The 21,459-nt window shown below is 35.9% G+C and overlaps 1 protein-coding gene and 1 pseudogene across 5 annotated transcripts in view; one reads left to right on the plus strand and one right to left on the minus strand.

Annotated features, from left to right (window-relative positions):
* Positions 1–21,459, minus strand: part of SRP72 (signal recognition particle 72) — a 43,925-nt gene that overhangs the window by 15,133 nt on the left and 7,333 nt on the right. For 3 of the 4 annotated variants that reach the window (XR_002830544.1, XM_006093938.3, XM_014460185.2), the window contains 13 exons: positions 19,192–19,223; positions 18,040–18,164; positions 17,895–17,952; positions 15,361–15,492; positions 14,408–14,536; positions 13,553–13,625; positions 11,947–12,011; positions 10,209–10,304; positions 8,312–8,415; positions 8,101–8,178; positions 6,876–7,013; positions 3,443–3,480; positions 455–614 (listed from right to left, as the gene is read on the minus strand). Coding sequence is in view for 2 of the 4 variants with exons in the window: in XM_006093938.3 (XP_006094000.1) it covers positions 455–614; positions 3,443–3,480; positions 6,876–7,013; positions 8,101–8,178; positions 8,312–8,415; positions 10,209–10,304; positions 11,947–12,011; positions 13,553–13,625; positions 14,408–14,536; positions 15,361–15,492; positions 17,895–17,952; positions 18,040–18,164; positions 19,192–19,223 (1,228 nt within the window). In the remaining 2 variants the exon portion in view is untranslated. The remainder of the gene's footprint in view (positions 1–454; positions 615–3,442; positions 3,481–6,875; positions 7,014–8,100; positions 8,179–8,311; positions 8,416–10,208; positions 10,305–11,946; positions 12,012–13,552; positions 13,626–14,407; positions 14,537–15,360; positions 15,493–17,894; positions 17,953–18,039; positions 18,165–19,191; positions 19,224–21,459) is intronic. The other variant, XR_002830545.1, reaches the window with a different exon arrangement.
* Positions 906–1,481, plus strand: LOC102436471 (annotated as a pseudogene). The gene has a single exon (XR_330186.3). The product of XR_330186.3 is annotated as an ATP synthase subunit d, mitochondrial pseudogene (transcript).

Consider the following 21,459-nt stretch of genomic DNA (forward strand, 5'->3'; position numbering starts at 1 on the left):
CAATGATTCTCTCATCATTGATTTCTTTTTTTTTTTCTTTTTTTTTTTTATATCTTTTATTGATATTTTACAGAGAGGAAGGGAGAGGGATAGAGAGTTAGAAACATCGATGAGAGAGAAACATCGATCAGCTGCCTCCTGCACATCTCCCACTGGGAATGTGCCCACAACCAAGGTACATGCCCTTGACCGGAATCGAACGTGGGACCTTTCAGTCCGCAGGCCGACGCTCTATCCACTGAGCCAAACCGGCTTTGGCTCTCATCATTGATTTCTATCTCTCTCTCCTTCTCCCTTTCTCTCTGAAATAAAAATATATTTTTTAAAAAAACATCAAAGATATCTGACTGTACTTCTCATACTTAAAATACATTTTAAAATTCACACTAATGAGTCAATCTCAGAAAGATCAACCTATGCTCTGAGTGACCTCAATCAGGAAGCAATGACTTACAGTTCAGATGAAGCTCCTGCAGTTGCTCCCTGGGTCCCTTTTCCAATCTGATCCTTCTTCTTACCCTTCTTCCTTCCCCGGTAGTAAGACCGTTCCCGCATTGGTAGCCATCTTTCTGGATCTGGAGTCACTTTTGGGTCATAATTCTTAGGCAGTTTTCCTGTGTAACAATTAATTGATGAAAAAATGAGGAATCTGTCCATAATGTTTTCAAGGTAATCATTTAAACATTATGTCCAAGACTTGGAATAAATAACATTAAAACTGAAATAAGTTTGAGAAAGTTTTATTTGTATAATCTATCAGGGAAAAAGGCCTTATTTCTAAGCATGATACAATATTCAGAAGACATAAAGGAAAAGATTTCACAGATGTATCTATATAAAAAATTAAATTTTCATTTGGTAAAAGATATATTTACGAGAATAAAAAATGCATATGATAGGAGTCAGTGAAGGATCTCAAGATGGCTGGGTGAAAACTTGCTCTAAAAACCATTGCCTGGGTAGCTTTTGGGGAGATCATACCCCGAAACCAGAAGGCCATTGCTAACACCCTGAAATCCTGGAATGAGACCCTCACCTCCAGGTTGGCTACTCTACCTGAGAAACCACCTGCTATCGACTGGGCTTACTACAAGGCCAATGTGGCGAAGGCCGGCTTAGTAGATGACTTTGAGAAGAAGTTTTATGCCCTGAAGGTTTCTGTGCCAGAGGATAAGTACAGTGCCCTGGTGGATGCTGAAGAAAAAGAAGATGTGAAAAGTTGTGCTGAGTTTGTGTCTCTCTCAAAGACCAGGATTGAGCAATACGAGAAAGAGCTGGAGAAGATGAAGAACATAATTCCATTTGACCAGATGACCATCGAGTATTTGAATGAAGTCTTCCCAGAAACCAAATTAGACAAAAAGAAGTAACCTTACTGGCCTCACAAGCCAATTGAGAATTTATAAACTTGAGTCTGAGAGGAACTCTGCTCCTTGTATTTTAAACTCTGGACATTAAAAATAATCAGATGGTAAAAAAAATGCATATTATATAACCAGAGCAGATTACATTCTTAATATAGAGTAAGTTCTTCATAATCAAGAGGTAACTCATACAAAGAAAAATGGGCATAGCTGTAATTAGAGTAAGCCAGAAGAAATAAAAGTCATTAATCATGTGAAAAGATGCTCAACCTCACTAACAGAAAGGGGTAAAAAATTCTACCAAACCAACAAATACTAAAAGCAGTAATAAAACCCGGTGTTGGTGAGATAATGGGAAACACTCAAAAACCACTAGCAGCCGAAACCGGTTTGGCTCAGTGGATGGAGCGTCAGCCTGCGGACTAAAGGGTCCCAGGTTCGATTCCGGTCAAGGGCATATACTTGGGTTGCAGGCACATCCCCAGTGGGAGATGTGCAGGAGGCAGCTGATCGATGTTTCTAACTCTCTATCTCTCTCCCTTCCTCTCTGTAAAAAATCAATAAAATATATTAAAAAAAAAACAAAAAACACTAGCAGAAGTGTTTACTGGTATAGCCTTTGTTGACAGCAATTTATTGGCAGTACCAGTCAAAATTTATACTTCTAGAAATTTATCCTGTAGAAATCCATAAGAATATTCTGATAGCCTTTAAAATAGCAAACTTAAACGTCCACCAGTAAAAGAACGATGAAATAAATTACAATATACCCCTACTATAGCAAGCTATACAATGGGTTAAAAAGTGAAGCACACCCAGATTTAATAACTTGGAAAAAGTCTGCACAATACAGTCTAAAACAGAAAAGAAACTATCCTGATATGTTCATATCATCTTTGTAAAACCTTTTATTGACTGACCATGTAAATGTATATGTATGTTCTATATAGAAAAAAGTTAATTACTTCTTGGAGCATGAATTGGAGTTGGGAATTTTTATTCTTTATGCAATTCTATTACAACAGAAGTCTATTACTTTTGTTTATTTTTATTTTACTTTACTTTGTTTTTAGAATAAGCACATATCAATTGTAAGTTTTAAAATATGCCCATCTGGAAACCACAAAATATAGAAAAAAGTCAAATTGCAGGCTATTGTTATCTTTAGTTATCACTTGTTCTCTTAAAGCAGTGGTTCTCAACCTTGGCTGCACATTAGAATCACCTGGGAATCTTTTTAAAATCCTGATTTCTGGGCCTCATCCTCCGGAAATTCTGTTTCTTTGTTACTAATGTTGTGCCCCACCCATAACAAAGAAACAGAATTTCTGGAGGATGAGGCCCAGAAATCAGGATTTTAAAAAGATTCCCAGGTGATTCTAATGTGCAGCCAAGGTTAAGAACCACTGCCCTGGATGGTTCAGGGCTGGACAATGACCTATGTTAGCCCAATCAGATTAATGGGAAAGATTTGCCAAATGAGACCCTCTTTGTCCTGATGGATATAAATGACAAGTATGTGGTCCTTTTTCCAACAAACATCACAAGACTCTAATGGGATCCAGTTTTATGCACAGCAGAACAAAAAGATACAACTACTGGATCAACCAACTTTGATTTTGATGCTAACATCACTGATAGTTTCATAAACAGCAAATTTTCTTAGACCAGTTTGATGGACTTCTATGGTATTTACAGCCAAAAGCAGCCTAATGTATCAGGGTTTACTACGAGCCAGACAGTGTTCTAAGAGCTTTACATGCAATATCTTATTTAATTATATGAGGTATATACCATCAAATTCCATTTTACAGATAAAAAATTCAGGCAGGAATGTTAGGTAATCTGTTCACAGTTACAGTGAAAGAGCAATGTTACTCAAGCAATAATTTGAATTTAGGCAAAATCCAGAGTTGTACTCTTTAATGTAATAAAATTAAATATACTAGCTATAGTTAAGACAAAACTCAAGTGTTCAAAGATACAAGAGGACAATATATTTGAAGGTTTTTATATAGGGCTAAACTCAAGCTTTTATCTTGTAGAAAGAAATCTAAAGACTTTTTAAAAAGCCTTACCCTTCTTTTTTTTCTTCTTCTTTTTCAAATCTCCCTGTCTACAAAGAGAACAAAAATCATTACCATCAACATGATAAAATATAGAGCATTATGCATGTGTAAAAGAGCAAGCCGAGTACTTTATCATAAAGGTGTTCAAGATTTGCTAAGTGAGGGCTCATCAAAGTTAATAAATAGACTAGTTGGGATGTTTATTTAGGTTAAATTTAATCAAGCTTCATACACTGTAATTTATAGGAGAGGGTTTAGAAAAGAGGGGTGACAATTGTTTTCAGAAAACAGATACCATTTACATTGGCACATGCATATTAAACTTTATGTAAAAAAGATAAGAAACTTGCACAAGCATCAACATCTACAATAAGTTACCTCACGTTTGGCAAAACTCAAGAACAGATCATTAAACTCTTCGTTAGAAGAAAATGTACAGGTATAATACATGCAAAGAATATCTTTGGTAGGTTATATAAGATAAGTAACATTGGTTTTGACCTTGGGAGGGAGAAGTGCAGAGAGTGGTGGAAGGCATTTTATTCTGCAAATTTTTATTTTTCAGGTTTATATAGGGCTAAATTTGTGAGTTTACTGAATTTTTGTTGTTGTTAATCCTCACCTGAGGATATTTTTTTTCATTGACTTTTAGAGAGTGGAAAGGAGGGAGGGAGGGGAGATGAGAGAGAGAGAGAGAGAGAGAGAGAGAGAGAGAGAGAGAGAGAAACATGGATGTGAGAGACACACATTGATTGTGTGCCTCCGCATGCGCCCCGACCAGGGCCAGGGATCGAACCTGAAATCCAGGTACATGCCCTTGACCAGAAATGGAACCCACAATCCTTAGTGCTCGGTTCGACACTTTAACAACTGAGCCACACCAGCCAGGGCTATTGAATTTTTTAGGTAATAAAATCTTTATTTAAAGTACACTGACCCCCCTTTCCAACTAAAGGGCATTTAAAAGAGCATAAGAAGTCAAGAAAACACTCAAAATAATTGCTAAGTACTCTGACAGCTACAGTAAAAACAAAAAAAGGAACACAGTCAAGCCAGTGTGGCTCAGTGTTTGAGGGTCAACCTATGAACCAAGAGGTCACGGTTTGATTCCAAGTCAGGGCACATGCCTGGGCTGTGGGCTCAATCCCCGGTAGGGGGTGTGCAGGAGGCAGCTAATCAATGATTCTCTCTCAACATCAATGTTTTCTCTCCTTCCTTCCTCTGAAATCAATAACAATATATACTTTGATAAAAGGAACATATACAAAATATCTCTGGCCCTGACCGGGTGGCTCGGTTGAAGCATCATCCTGTACACCAAAAATTTGCAGGTGCAATTATCTGTCAGGACACACCTAGGTAATGGGTTCGATCTCCAGTCAGGGCATCTATGGAAGGTAACCAATTGATGTTTCTCTCTCACATCAATGTTTCTTTCTCCTTCTCCCCCTTCCTTCCTTTCTCTCTCTCTCTCTCTCTCTCTCTCTCTCTCTCTCTCTCTCTCTAACCAATTGATGTTTCTCTCTCACATCAATGTTTCTCTTTCTCCTTCTCCCCCTTCCTCTCTCTTTCTCTCTCTCTCTCTCTCTCTCTCTCTCTCTTTCTCTCTCAAATCAATAAACATATCCTCAAGTGAGAATTTTTTTAAAAAGTCATTCTATCAAGTCATTCATTTTGAGTTCTTTTAGGGTACACCCTATAGTAAGACAGTGTCTTACGTTAGAGCTTCATCTCTCCCTTAGACAATACATTGTCTCCCTACAAATCATACCTGCTATTTCCTAGAGGTTCTCTACCATTTCCTACTTCTTTGCTTTTGCTCACACTTTGCCTAACTCTTCTGTTTCATTTTCTTCAAGTCAACCCAGTCACCTCCTCCATGAAGTGTTTCCTAACCTCCCAGTGTCCTGAGGCAGATCCATCCCCTCTAGTGTACTCCCGAATGCCCTGCACAATAGTAGCACATGCAATCTTTATTACAATTACTGCTTACATATACTTCCCTCTGCTATACTTAAGTTCTTATGAGGGCAAGGACCATGATTTATATTTTGTCAACAACATAGTGTATCTTAAAAAGTAACTAAACGGTTGTATCCAAAAGTTAACATAAAATAAAAGACATTAATAATGCTTAATGAAAATATTGTGCAGAAATTTAAAAGCTTAAAAGCCCAGCCAGTGTGGCTCACTGGTTGAGTGTCGACCTATGAACCAGGAGGTCACGGTTTAATTCCCGGTCAGGGCACATGCCCAGATTGTGGGCTCAATCCCCAGTAGAGGGTGTGCAAGAGGTAGCTGATCAATGATTCTCATCATCTCTCTCTCCCTCTCCCTTCCTCTCTGAAATCAGTAAAAATAAAAATATATATTTTTAAAAACCTCAATGTACATCTTAGTAATTGTACAGGATTAGAAATGAATTGTATGTTCTTACTAATGACCCAACCCTGTTTTGAAAGAGGGGAAAAAATACTGAAAATATTTAAATGGGCATTATATAAAAATCCCCTTAAGATCTGGCTTGGATTCATTTCATTCTGGAGTTCTTTATAAGGCTTGAAATCGGAATCATATGATAAAATGGAACAATGTCTTATCTCTGAGACTACAATTCCCTATTTAAGTTTTTAAATTCTATTACGAGGATAATACTTTTTTTATATCAAACACAGAGTTCATAATGAAGTCAATCATATCAAGTTGGTGCTGATATTGTTTCAAAGTTACAAAAAAATTAGATTTTGAAAGGTATTCAAAAAAGGAGAAAATAGTGAAAAATTAAGAAAGCCACAAAACCGAGGAAACGTTTTATCTTTTCCATTCTCTATTCATCCTGAGTCAAAAATAAAATCTTAAACATTTACCATAGGCCTCTGCTTTTTTTGAGATGGCAATGTAGAATAAGGAAAAAATTGGAATTTGACTTTATATAAGTTAATGAAGTTGGCTAACCTTTCCTCCAAATCAGCAAAATAAAGATCAGAACTGTGGTTTAGAATTACTAAATGATACAGTAAGTGTATATTAAGAACTTAATAGGTTAATAAAGTAGGGCCCATTCAGCCTATGCATAAATAGCGTATGTCTGCAAGACTTAGTAAATGAAAGAAAGCAAGTTTGAAAACACTAAGCACAATGGAACCCCACTTCTGTAAAAAAACAAAAAATAATCCAATCTAAGGAAAATATTTCTAATTCACGTCTGTGTGTAAATACAAAGAAAAAGATCTGGAAGGATACACACTAAGTTAATACCAGAAGTTAATTCTGGACCAGAGAGGAGGGAGGAAACGAGGACTAAGAGTTGGGCACAGAGAAAAGGAAGGAAAAGAAACAAAGGGGACTTAAACCTTATTCACATGTAATTTTTATAAGTGTATTTTTATTCCTCATATAATTTAAAATCAGCATTAGTGAATGTTAGAATGAAAAACATTACCCTTGCTCCTTTGGTTGACTCTCTCCAGCAACTTTTCCACCCTTCTTCCGAACATACGTAGCACCTGGAGAATTTTCAAGAGCCTCAACATCTACTTTCAGAGACATACTATCTGACGAGGGCAAGTGTTTACTAAGACTGGGATAGAACAGGAGTTCAGGAACACAATATAAATACATATATATGCCTAACAATATATCTATGCCTATAGAGAAACACACTGTCTTTATTTGATGCCCTTTGTCAAAAGCAAAAAACGTTCTTAAATCTTTTATAGAACAAACCTGAAAGTCATCAAGTCAATTATATATTATATATTGTGAAAGGAAAACTCAAAAAATGAGTTATCTTCTAATCATCTATTCCTAAACTCAGTGACATACTTCTAGGTCATAGCTTGATAAAAACTCTATTACCTCAAAACAGCTATTAAGAGCATAAAACACAGACTTGCTCAATGCAAAGGTTTTGACTTATGGCTTCTTAACATTCACCACCCCACCCACTCAGTTTTGGGAACACACCCATATTGGAGGAGCACACGTGATCCAAACTCAGCCAATTAGGGCACCATTCTCTTATTGTTTGAGATGGGCATGTGACATAAAATAGTTCAATCAAAATGACATTTCAGAATCATGTACTAGTATCCAAATAAAAATACATTTTTTGTGGTTTTGTTTGCTTTTTGTTTATTGTTTTTTTTTTTGTTTTTGTTTGTGTGTTTTTTTTGCTGTTGAATTTGAACATGGAGATCTAAACTATATGTTATGACTTCATTTTTGGTTGTGGATCAAGCTGTACCCCAAGTTGGATCTACCAGTGTATTTTTCAGTCACACTGATCACTAAATTCTCACTTTTGTTTTTACTAGTTAGAAGGGGGTTTTGGCACTAGCCGCTTTGACTCAGTGGATAGAGCATCGGCCTACGGACTGAAAAGTCCTGGGTTCAATTCCGGTCAAGGGCACATGCCCAGGTTGTGGGCTCGATCTCTAGTGGGGGGTGTGGAGGAGGCAGCCAATCAATGATTCTCTCACCATTGATGTTTCTATCTCTCTCTCCCTCTCCCTTCCTCTCTGATTAAAAAAATTAAAAAAAAAATTTTTTTTAAAGAAGGGGGTTTTGTTTGTTGAAATTTACAACAGAAAAAGTCCTAGTCAAACAGGTACTGGAAGAGATCTACTATGCAACTTGAGAGCTGCTTGGAACAATCAAAAGGATACGCTTTTGCTTTCTCAGGATCTACAAGTGAGTAAGCAGAAATAAGCTGCGCCAGGGTATGAATATCTTTTGGATTTTGTCTAAAAGAAGAAATAAAAAAGTTATTTAACAATTTATAAAACTGAAGAAAACATAAACAAGCAAAATAATTCATTCATATCAAATAACAGCAATAAAATCTGGATTTCTACATCTCCACCTTTCAGAGCTTACTTCCATAGCTGTTCTAGGTCACTAATTGCTTCCTTCTTCCGCCCATATTTGAGTTTGAAATTTGCAGCTTCTCTTATCAAGGACAAATGAGCAGGAGATTTGGGCTACAGTTTGAATAAAAAGAGAAAGAAAAGTTTTAAGCTAAATATTTAGCAAGTTAATGAAGTTATATTCATAGGACCTTTAAAATGGGCCTATCCATTAAATTCCTTATCTCAAGTTTTACAGAATGTATGAAAAATCATAAATTTTCACACACAAACAGGGAGAGGAGAAGACAAATTAGTACAGTCATGACTAATTTATGAATTTGGAACACAATTCATCTCGATTTAGATCATCCACAACTAGAAATAACCCCATAATCAAATATATGTCACCATAATTCTCAAACATTATCTTAATAGTTCCCAGAACACTGGTATCTCTCACTGCTAACAGTGCTAACAGTACAAATGCCACCTAAGTTGGGTACTGCCCATGCAGAAACCCATACTGGAAAAAATAAAGATATCTCTAATAGATGGAGACATGATATACAATTATCCCATATATAGCTGTCCCTTTAACAACACAGGAGTTAGGGGCACTGACAGTTTAAAATTTGAGTATAACTTTTGACTCCCTAAAAAATTAAACTACTAACAGCTTACTGCTGACTTTGAAGCCTTAATCAATAAGTCTATTAATACATATTTTGCATGTTATATGTATTACATACTGTATTCTTTCAATAAAGCTAGAGAAAAGAAAATGTTAAGACAACCATAAGAAAGAGAATACAATTATAGTACTTATTGAAAAGAAATTCGTATATAAATGGACCTATGCAGTTCAAACCCATGTTATCCAAGGGTCAACTATACCACTGTTCTACTAATTACTACCATCCATGGACTCCCAAGTCACTAAAGATGAGTTCTCTTATATATAATCATGTACTATTATTCTTATTTCTTGAGGTTACATACACACACACACACACACACACACACACAGAGGAAAGAGGTTCAGAAAACATAACTGAACAATTTTTTCCCCATTTTGCAGCCATTTCTTACTTCTAATAACTTTATTTGGATCTGGTATACTTAAAAAATCCTATATTATAAAAGCCTAATATGCTAAGTGTCTGGTCATCCGGTCGGCCATTCAACCAATCAAAGCATAATATGCTAATGATATGCTAAGGCCACTCAACTTCTTGCTATGACGTGCACTGACCACCAGGGGGCAGACGCTCTAACCGGTACATTAGCTTGCTGTTGGGGAACAGCCGATCAGGACTGAATGAGACATGCCCTGGAGCCCTCTCATGATCCATCCCTGGCTAGCCAACCTCCCACATCCCTCCCCGGCCCTGATCGTGCACCAGTGGGGTCCCTCAGCCTGGCCTGCGCCCTCTCTCAATCCAGGACCCCTCGGGGGATGTCGGAGAGCCCGTTTTGGCCCGACAGTGGAACGACCAGTCGCTATGATGCGCACTGACCACCAGGGGGCAGACGGTCAACGCAGGAGCTGGCCCCTGGTGGTCAGTGCATTCCCACAGGGGGAAGACCCCTTAGCCAAAAGCTAGGCTCATAGCTAGTGAACGCTGCGGCCGCGGCGGGAGCTTCTCCCACCTCTGCGGCAGCACTAAGGATGTTCAACTGTCAAACATCCCCAAGGGCTCCCAGACTGCGAGAGGGTGCAGGCCGGGCTGAGGGACCCCCTCCCCCCGCCCCCAGTGCATGAATTTCGTACACCGGGCCTCTAGTAGGTTATAATAGTAATATCATTCCATCTTTTAAATAGTGACTTGTAATGTTTCAATTCTCCTAACTTGTTAGTTCAGGAGTGCAGCTTTTTATTTTTATGTAAAAACAAACCCTTATAACATTTTACTCCATTTACTTACCTGATGTTTTTGATACCACTGGATAGCTTGTGTGAAGACCTCAATGGCGCTATCAATATCTTCCTCATGGCTGTACATAGTCACTAATGCAGATACCTACCCAGCGAAAGGTATAAATTAGTGAGTAAAATTTCCCCTTTTCTCCCGGAATAAGCTTTTTCAAAATGAAAAACATTGAAGAAACAGCAGGTAAAGGCTGCTAGGCTCTCTCCACCAGAATCTAATTCATCATAAAAATTACTATATTATGGGGTATAATAACTAGAAATACCATGAACAGCAGTGCTTTCCAAATACAAAGTTATCTATAAAATATACCTTTCCTCTAAAGCAGTGCCAGTTCACAAAATTACCAGTCTGCAAGGTAAGTACAGAAGTTGAGAATAAGCACTTGGAAAATTAGTTCATATAATAAGACACTGCTGGGACATCCAAGTACATGATCAATGAGGTACACACACACACACACACACACGTGGCTGAACTCCCATGATGAGTCACATGAGGCCTGAGCTACATAAAGCCAGTGAAAAGCTTGCCTATTGTGTTTGAGGGATAGCAAAGAGGCCCATGTAGCTGGAATAGAGTGCAAGGGGAAGAGCAATAGGAGATGAGGACAGAAAGGACAAACAAAAAGCTGGAATTTTGAGAAAAATCAATAAAACGGATAAATCTCTGGTGATATTGATCAGAAAAGAAAAAGAAAAAAAGAGAGAGAAGACATGAATAACCAATTACCATAAACAAAAGGTTTCACAGGTACTAACAGGATAAACTGGGAATATCTGAACAACTTTTATGCCAATAAAGCCAATAACCTAAATGAAATGAATAAATTTCTTGAAAGAGACCAGAAAGTCAGATTTTAAATATTAGAAACATTTTATTTTCAACTATATATCATATTTGATTCTAACATAAAATAACTGCAGCCAAGGCTTTAAAATATGAACCTTCAAATACTATTACACATTTTCTGAGTCCCAACTGTAAAAGCTGTGTGAGAGAATACAGGCATGAATAAAACAGTCCTAGTTTAATAAATGCACAGACCACCACTATAGAATTAGTCTTTACTTCAAAACAGATGCTTTCACAGCTATATTAGTGATCTAAATCTGATGCTGGGATAATTAGAGAACTAAAAATTAAATTTATTGGCCACTATTCCTAAATTATTTTACCTCAAAGAAATCATACTGAGGACGAAATAATTTAGGCTAAGAAATTCCATATATGGATCTTAGGTTATTTAAGGTTGGCTCTCAGTGGTAATATAAGGCCTAAATAGTACCTGGCACATCTGACTAAATAACAGATAAGTGCAAAGCAGAGCACAAAATGAAATTAAATTTATACCAGAAAGTTACTGTTACTATTTTTTAAAATATATTTTTATTGATTTCAGAGAGGAAGGGAGAGGGAGAGGGAGAAGGAGAGGGAGAGAAACATCGATGATCAAAGAGAATCATTGATCAGCTGCCTCCTGCACGCCCCACACTGGGGATCAAGCTCGCAACCAGATATGTGCCCTGACCAGGAATAGAACCCTGACCTCCTGGTTCATGAGGAGACACTCAACCACTGAGCCACGCCAGCCGGGCTACCGTTATTATTTTAACTATTATATATATAGAAATAGGCAGAAATTAATTGAATACAAAAAACATCAAACATACCAATGGACTATTAATTCCATTACTTTTTCAGTTGTATGAGATTTTAGTTATAAACTCACCATGCCTGGTTTATGCTTTAATTCCTCTATGCTTCTCAAGATTAGACATGCTTTGGAAATATTACCTTAAGAAATGAAAGACATGATCAGTCATCACAATGAAGAAAGCATATTATGAAAAGAAAAAAAGACAAGAAATTTAAGAGTCATGTTTTATAACATTTCTAAATACTCAAGCTTTGGAATCTTGAGAATAATGTACTCTATTCATTTTACAAATAAAAAAATTGAGTCTTAGGCCTTGAAATATGTTACTATAGATATGAGTGCAATGGAAACTTTCCTAAGGTGTTAAAATTCTTTCTACTCACTGCAAACCTAAATAACTAAAGCCTTTAAAAACAAAACAAAAACCACTGACAGGCATTCTCTCTCAGTAATTTTAGTATGATAATCTTTGCAAAAATAAAACCACCCTGGGGGAGAGATCAACCAAAGGACTTGTATGCACGCATATAAGCATAACCAATGGGCACAGACACCAGGGGGGTGAGGGCATGAGCGGGAAGGGGGGTTGGGGGGCAAGGGGTGGATAAGGACGTATATGTAATACCTTAATCAATTAAGAAAAATTTAAAAAATAAAACTGAATGAGGAAAGAAGATAAAGAAGAGAGCAAGAAAAAGAAAGAGAGGTGAGAAAAGGAAAAAGAAACTAAAAGGTAAGCAAATCTGAGAATAAGGTAACAGGGAGACTAGCAGTGTTTCTCAACCTTGTTTTCATTAGTACCCCACTAAGGAGTCTTTTTACACATTTCCCCCCTAATTGCCAACTAACTTCCTCACCCTCTACCCATAAAATTTTCACTTTAGCCATCATAAAATCCAATATCCAAATCAATTATCATCCCCACTGAGAATGCATACTGTACACCAGAGCTGTCTGATAAAATTTTCTGTGATGATGGAAACATCCTATATATTATTCTGTCCAACTAGCCACATGTGGCTACGAAGCTTCTGAAATGTGGCTAGCACAACTGAGAAACTGAATTTTAAATTTCATTTAATTTTAACTTAAAAGAGCTACATGCATATAGGGGCAACCAAATATGGTCAATACAGCTCTAGATAATCACTCAAGGTTGGTTCAAAATTATGAACAAAAACACTAACAGTTTTCTGTAAGAACCAAAAATATCAGTTTTCATTAAATTTCCTTGCATCTCTCCCCCAAAGATATGTGTTGTAAAGCATAAATAAAGGATAAAGGCCTAAGCTAAAAAATTCTGAGAACTAGGATGGCAAAGTAACCCTTATTTCATGCAAATACTACCAAGTGACAGATATAAGCATTTCTATACACCACATACCCAGGAAATTTGAGTCACGTACGGTCTTTCGGAACAGAGAAATCCTTTGCTTCTACAGACTTTCAAGGCATAGACTGAGAATCATTCTGACAATATAGTAATAACCCAAGAAAAGGCCAATTAACTCACTAAGTCTGTTGGAGCTCACACCATCTAGCTTCATGTTTGAAATAACAATAATTATGCTTCACCATTATGCAAAAATTTTAAACTCACAGTCAACTACTTCAGAATCATTCCAAACATATTTCCATTAAAACTATATTTTAGTCATGATGAAATCATCATTAATACCTTGGGAAATTTTCAGTTGTGCCATGGTCAGCTTAATTTCAGCTGCATTTTCTGGATGCTGATCTGAAAATTCCTAAACATTTTTTAATTGGGGGGAAAAAATCATATTTTATTTATACAACTCACTGCACACATTCCAATTACTTATCTTAGCTACATAAAAATTTAAATCTAGTTTCAAAATATTAAACTTCTTGGTTTAAAGTCCAACTTTTATTTTGGAAAAATTTTACCCGACACCCACTGTGCTTTAAAATTATGCTCTGAAAATAAGAGCAATAATGTCAAGTTTCCAGAGAGTCACTAAAATAAATAATAATTAAGACTACTACATAATATTTTTTAAGATACTCAAATAAATGATACCTCCTTACTGGGTCCCTGGCTAGACAACTTTGCCCCTCAGGATGGTCCTAATTTTACCCTGTCCAACTTTCCAATGTATTCTACCCTCAGGAAATGAAAAAATAATCTAACAGCTGACTTAGGCTGATAAAAAACTAAGGATCTCTGTAATTATTTGAGGTTAGATTGGGACTTACTGGAGAATACGTTATTGAAAAAGGGTTCAAGCATGTTCTGGTATTATAAGCCTAAAACAAACCCTTAACTAGTTAAATAGAACTAAAAATAAAAACATTCTTTAGGGTTTATGACAAACATATAGTAATGCAAATGTATATAAAGCAAAGCTGTAGCCCAAGAATTAACTTAAGTGTCACAAGAATTAACTAAAGTGTCTAGAAGTATATTACCTATTAGTTTACACATATTTACAAGCTTTTATACATAATGAAAATGAAACAAGGCTGCAACTATCCGACACCTCATTAAAAATTCAAGTATTTCCTTTACCTGAAGCAGCTCTATAGCTTTTGTGTGCTGCTTTTCACGACAGAACTGTGCAGCTTGGATTAACACAGGCAGGAGACGCTCAGGGCTTTGGGACTGTAAACTGGAAGATATTTTTCGGCACTGTTCTGCCTAAAAAACAATATTTGCCCCCCCCCAAGTAAGCTGGTTAATGAAATTAAACATTAAGTGAGTGACCAAAAAAAAAAAAAAAAAAAAGGATGTAGGAAGGGGAAAGGAAATCAGCTGAAATAAAACAGTAAGTAAAAAACTGCCTAGGGTGAGAGAAGTGATTTATAGTATCTATTCTCAATTTTTTCTTATAAGGAAAAGATTTCCATTTACTGAATTTAAACTATGAGTTTTAAAAGCAATTAGGAAAGGAAGAGTTATTAAACATTAATTTGGATGCTTAAATTCCAGAATTTTGTTTTAAAAAATACATCAAGTATAAGCCTTTGTTTCAAAACAACAAAATAAATATGTATTTCTTGCTAAAGTATTTTAGAATAATTTAACTCAGTTCTAAATAATAAAAATGTTACTGCTTCTCACTCTCACTGAAAACCTCTGCTCTAGAAAAGTATGAAATCATAATTTAATTAGAATTAATGCATGTTAGGGTTAGAACTGATATCCTTAACATTTATAACTTGATTTATTTTGCATGATTATTTTACTTTAATTCAGAGAGATTAGAAATAAGATATTGACAAAATTATCTCATTTACAGGAGTGAACATTATTTTCTTCCTCTTAAAAGCCACCAACAGCACACTTTTACAAAGAATTGGGCAAATTACTTGTTTAACCAATAAAATCTATTATATATGACATTCTGAAAAACACATGGGTTTAAGACACACATAAATAGATTGCACTGATATATATCCATTATGCCTAGTTACCATACTCTAAAGGTTTAGCCAGGGGAACCAGAAATCTGTTCAACCTACCTGATTTGTGTACATAGCAAGTAAAGCTTTGTTAAATTCTATAGCTTGCAGCTGTTTCTTGGAAAGCTTAAACTCTACTCCTTCTGCATTGGTTAATTTCACCTTCTTCTTGGAGTCAAAGACATTTTGGTCCTGACAAAGAAAAGTTTATCCATCATTAATAGCAATCTCAGACTTCAACTCTTTTAAGGCTCCAAGGCCTTATTCCACTTTCATTTAGTTATTTTATACTAGAGGCCTGGTGTACGAAATTTGTGCACGGGTAGGGTCCCTAGGCCTGGCCTGCGATCAGGGCCGATCAGGCCTTCCGGCTGCTGACTGGGGCCTTCCTTCCAGCTGCCAGCAAGGGCCTTCCTTCATTCTGCGCCGCCCCCTGGTGGTCAGCATACATCGTAGCGAGCGATCAAACTCACGGTATCCCAGTCAAACTCCGAGGGGACACTTTGCATATTAGGCTTTTGTATATGTAGATAGGTTAAAAACAAGAGAGCTTGGAAGATAATACATCTGCTTTGTTGGGGTGCCTATGCTCCTAAGATACATATAAGTTTGTTTTGGGTTCTTGCTTTTCTTTTGTTTTATATTTCCACTAGTACATGCTTGTTTTGAGCTTTTTAAATGTTTTTATTGATTTTTAGAGAAGGGAAAGGGAGAGATAGAAACATCAACCAGCTGCTTCTTGCATGCCCCCTATTGGGGATGGAGCCTGAAACCTGGGCATGTGCCCGGAGTGGAATCAAATCAGTGACCTCTTGGTGCATGGGATGACACTCAACCACTAAACCACACTGGCCGGGCTGCTTTGAGTTTTTTGAAGAAAAGTACACAGGGGTAAGCACAAATCTTGCAGCAGAAATTAGGACTACAATATTATCTAAATTTACAAGTTCTACAAATTATGCCCTTTAGAATTTAGATGACAAATGATGAAAGTAACTCATTCCTCTTTGAAATACTGACATGTGTAAGCAAATCATTAAAATTCAGAAATATGCCGTAACCGGTTTGGCTCAGTGGATAGAGCGTCGGCCTGTGGACTAGGGGGTCCCAGGTTCGATTCCGGTCAAGGGCATGTACATTGGTTGCGGGCACATCCCCAGTGGGAGGTGTGCAGGAGGCGGCTGATCAATGTTTCTAACTCTCTATCTCTCTTCCTTCCTCTCTGTGAAATATCAATAAAATATATATTTAAAAAAAATAAAATAAAATTCAGAAATATATTCACACCTCTCTTGAACCCATTTTAACAAAAAATACTAATGTAACATAGCTATTGTTTTCTCTTTTCTTAAAGTCCTCTCACTTGGGCAGAGGTACAAAAAAGCTGAATTTCTGTGTGGAGCAAACACAATGTTATCTGCCTAAAGAAAGTCATACTTTTCAAGGAAGATAATTAAGACACACTCCATCCTAAGAAGAACAAGCTGAGCATCAGAGTGTCTACTATGTGCACAGTATTCTAGCTTTGCTAAATGATATAGTTATTTGCAAATAATTGATACTGTGCTTTTTAAGCTAGGTCTTCTAGCAGTTTAAAGACTAAAAGGAGGCAAAGAAGAAATCTAAAATAAATTCTACTTTTTCTGAATGTGAAGCTCCAAACCAATGAAATTATTTTAATGCAAAGCAAGAAAATGGCTTTCATATAAATCAGTCCTCAAAAAACCGTATTTCTAGTTGGTCTTCCTATAACACTACTTTAATACTTTATCATGCCTGCCACTGCCAGATTTCTCTTAAACTTTGCTATCATGGCACTTATTATTCAACATTTTAATTTTCAAGGCCTCCCACCTTGATATCATTCACTCTAACCGATTCTTTTTTACAAACTAGCCAGTACGTATATATGTATGTATGTACATACAAGAGGAGAGAGGTACCATGAAGGGCTAGAAGGAGCAAGCATTGGAATCAGAGACTAGAATCTGAATCCAAGTTCTACCTCTTACTAGCTGTGATCTTATACAAATTATCTAACTCCTTTCAGCCTCAGATTATACTCCTATAAAATGGAAATACTTATTGCCACATAATTGAGGATAAAATAAGATGGCACTTGAAAAAAAATCACACAGCATATCAAAACCCCCCACAAATGTTACTGTTATTTTCTATTAACCTGAATTTCAAATCTCCCCCAAAATAAAAGCCACTGGAAAGAAAAATATTCTCTACAGAAAACTCTGACTCACTAGATGGAAGTATCATATAAAACATGCATTCATACAGTACAAAAGTCCAAACATCTTACTTTTCTAACAGAGATTCTCCATATTATTATAAACTAAGAAAATAGTAAGATTTTAAAGTCCAGGATCTGTAACTACAAAAAAGTTTTATTACTTGAATATACTTTGCATAATCATCATCATTATGAGTTAAGTAACTCACTATTGTGATTTGCTGTAATTTTGGACTCTGTCATAGAAAAAAAACACAAAAAACAACAACCTACTTATCCTAGAACAAAGCCAGGTAATATGCTTTCAGCTTAAAATATAAGTGTAGGGATAGGCATGCATATTTCCTACCTTGTTAATGGTAATGATGTTATTTGCAATCACAGCTAGCAATCCCACATCTGTTGGCCTGTGAACAATAAGCAAGTCAAAAAGGAACAAACCTTTAAAAAGAAACCTCCTCCCCTATAAAAGACACTTCATTTTAATAACTCACTTTAGTTTTATTATCTGATTGTAAAGTTGCAGAGCCTCCTCTGTACGACCCTGAAGCTGCAGAATATAGGCCATCTGCCCGTGAATGATGGCCAGTTCTGCCTGTGGGTCTTCCTCAGTCCCATCCTAAGCAGAAGAAGAAACGTTTTTCCCCCTGTAAATTCTCCAAATTGCTCCACATATTTACTAAGTGACCCAAACATTCAAAAGGTACAAAACCCTAAGTAAGACATAGGAATTTTCAGGAATTTTCCCTTAGATTCAATTTGTTAAAATTTAGGAATTGCCACCAAGAGGAAAGTTTACAAAATCCTAACTAATTATCACCATACAAAGAACTTCAAAAGCAGAAACTAATTCTGTATTTAAAGCAGCAGCTCTCTTAACTGACACTCCAGATTAATCCATATTCTCCATTCCTCTGGAAAAGTTGACTGATGCTGCTTACATAAAATGAATGCTCAAGGGTAGGGAGCTGTTCTTTTTTACCACACCCAGCACTCCTGCTCTCACCTGGTGAATGTATGCTGACTAGTGGTCAGATGTGTTTGCTTCTAATCCCATTATACCAGTTATGTTAGACAAGCAAATGGTAAAACTTAATTATCATAAGAGGAGAACTATGAGTGTGAAAAGAGACTCATTTCAATAAAAACTATGTTGAATGCTCAGAAGTATTTGATAAAAGTGGGTTCCTAAAGAAAATTATTGTCTAATTAGACATGAGCCAGAAAACGGTAAGACAGTGAAAAAGTTAACATTTACAAGGACTGTAACGAAATTACTTCACAATTGTCTTTTAGTGTTGCATTTAAAAAACAAAACTGGAAATGGAATCATGAATGCTGGATTATGTAAGATATATGCACAAAATTCCTATGAATAGACCCAGACTCAAAGACTTGAGCCCTATATTTAAATAGCAGAATTATTTTATATTTATGTGAATTTAAAATAAAACAACTTTTGTATTGTCATTTCTCACCCTAAGAGATGCCCTCAAATAATTGATCAAGAGGTTTTCTACTGTGATTCCTATTCAATGAATCACCATCTATTCAAAAAAGTCAATCAATACTATAACAAAGCCCCCTACAAATTTATATTAGTCAGAAGTGTAAAATTTTGGGTTTAACAACAGTGGAGTACTTACAGAATCTTCTGATAATGAACGGCGGCAAAGATCTACAGGAAAAAATAGTTTTAAAATTAACAGTGCTGGGTAACTCCCATTCCTTTCACCATTCTAAAGAGCAAGAAGATATCAAGATAATTTTAATAACAAGTTAATTTGAAATTTATCATTAGCATCAACTATAACAGATATTAGTCCCTTATTATTCTAGCTCTTGGACACTTTTCATTCATTTGTAATCTCTATGTTTAAAAAATCACTTAAAGGGTATTAAAATATTAATATTGATTACAAAAAATCAATTTCAGAAAAGTATAAAGACAATAATCCCACCACCCAAAGATAATAACTATTAGCATTTTAGTTATTGGATTTTTTTAAATGTAAACGTACAGCTGCGTTTTAAAATGAAAGTGGGATAGTCTACACAATATTTTGAAATCTTCCCCCATTTAATATACTATGGACATCTTTATATTATAATAAATATAGGTCCACATTTTTATTATTTTTAACATTATAATTTTTAATGACTACATGGTGATCTCTTTGGGTGTTATAGTAAGACCTAACCAGTGCTCTAATAGAACAGAAACCCAAGATGACTATACATTTTTTTCTTAGAATATCTCTTCAAATAGAATTCATACAGATACATATATGAACTTATCTAATTATTTCCTTAAGATAAATTTCTAGAAATAAAATTCTTGGATCAAAGGATATGCAAATTTTAAAATGAGTTAAGACCAGACATAAGTTTTCTAATACATCATTTCCTTTTTCTAATTAAAAGCTTCAATGAAACTAGACCACCTTCTCACACCATATACAAGAATAAACTCAAAATGGATTAAAGACTTAAAGTGTTAGACTTGAAACCATAAAAATCCTAGAAGAAAACATAGGCAGTAAAATCTCGGACATTTTTCATAGCAATATTTTTCCTGGTATATCTCCTTAAGCAAGGGAAACAAAAGAAAAAATAAACAAATGGAACTACATCAAACTAAAGTTTTTGCACAAAAGAAACCATCAACAAAATGAAAAGACAACCCACTGAATGGGAGAACATATTCACCAATGATACATCTGATAAGGGGTTAAAATCCAAAATTTATAATGAACTTAAAAAACTCAATGCCCAAAAAAACCTAAACAATCCAATTAAAAAATGGGCAAAGGACCTGAATAGACAGTTAAAACCTAAACAATCCAATTAAAAAATGGGCAAAGGACCTGAATAGACAGTTCTCCAAAGAGGACACATAATGAAATATCACCTCACACCTGTCAGAATGGCTATCATCAATAAATCAACAACCAAGTGTTGGCGAAGATGTGAAGAAAAGAGAACCTTCATGCATTGCTGGTAGGAATGTAGATCAGTGCAGTCACTGTGGAAAGCAGTATGGAGTTACCTCAAAAAAATAAAAAATTCCACTTCTGGGAATATATCCAAAGAAATCCAAAACACTAATTTCAAAGAATACATGCACCCCTATGCTCACTGCAGCATTATTCACAACAGTCAAGATTTGAAAGCAGCACAAGTGCCCATGAGTAGAAGAGTGGATAAAAAAGCTGTGGTACATTTACACAATGGAATACTACTCAGCCATAAAGAAAAGAAATCTTACCCTTTCAACAGCATGGGTGGACTTGGAGAGCATTATGCTAAGTGAAATAAGCCATCAGAGAAAGACAAGTACCATGATTTCACTCATATGTGGTGGAATCTAATGAACAAAACGAACTATCAAGCAACACAGAGACAGACCCATGGACAGAGAGCAGGCTAACAGCTACTGGGGGTGGGGGTGGGACTTTGGGAAAAGGTTGAGGGATTGAAAAAAAGAAGAAGAAAAACTCATGGACATAGACAACAGTGTGGGGACTGCTGGGGAAAGAAGGATTGAAGAAGGATATGGGGCATTAACTGATAATTATAAAAGGAGGCTTGACTTGACGTGGTGAACACACAATACAGTGCACCCGAAACCTGTATAATTTTGTTAATCAGTGTCACTCCAATATTCAATAAAAAGGAAAACAAATAAATTTTAAAACGCATGGAATATTAAAAATAAATAAAATAATAAAGTGTGTGAAGTTTAAAAAACATCTTTTAAAAAAGCTTAAACACATAAATATTGTATATGGAAACATACTACATGGAGTGAAAAATGTGCTTGAATAGTTTTATCAATGTATAAATATAGTGTGTGTGCATATATACACACATAAGGCACACCATATTATTATACTTGATATACTTGAGTACCT

The sequence above is a fragment of the Myotis lucifugus genome, unplaced genomic scaffold (genome assembly GCF_000147115.1).
Source record: "Myotis lucifugus unplaced genomic scaffold, Myoluc2.0 scaffold_127, whole genome shotgun sequence".
NCBI lineage: Eukaryota > Metazoa > Chordata > Mammalia > Chiroptera > Vespertilionidae > Myotis > Myotis lucifugus.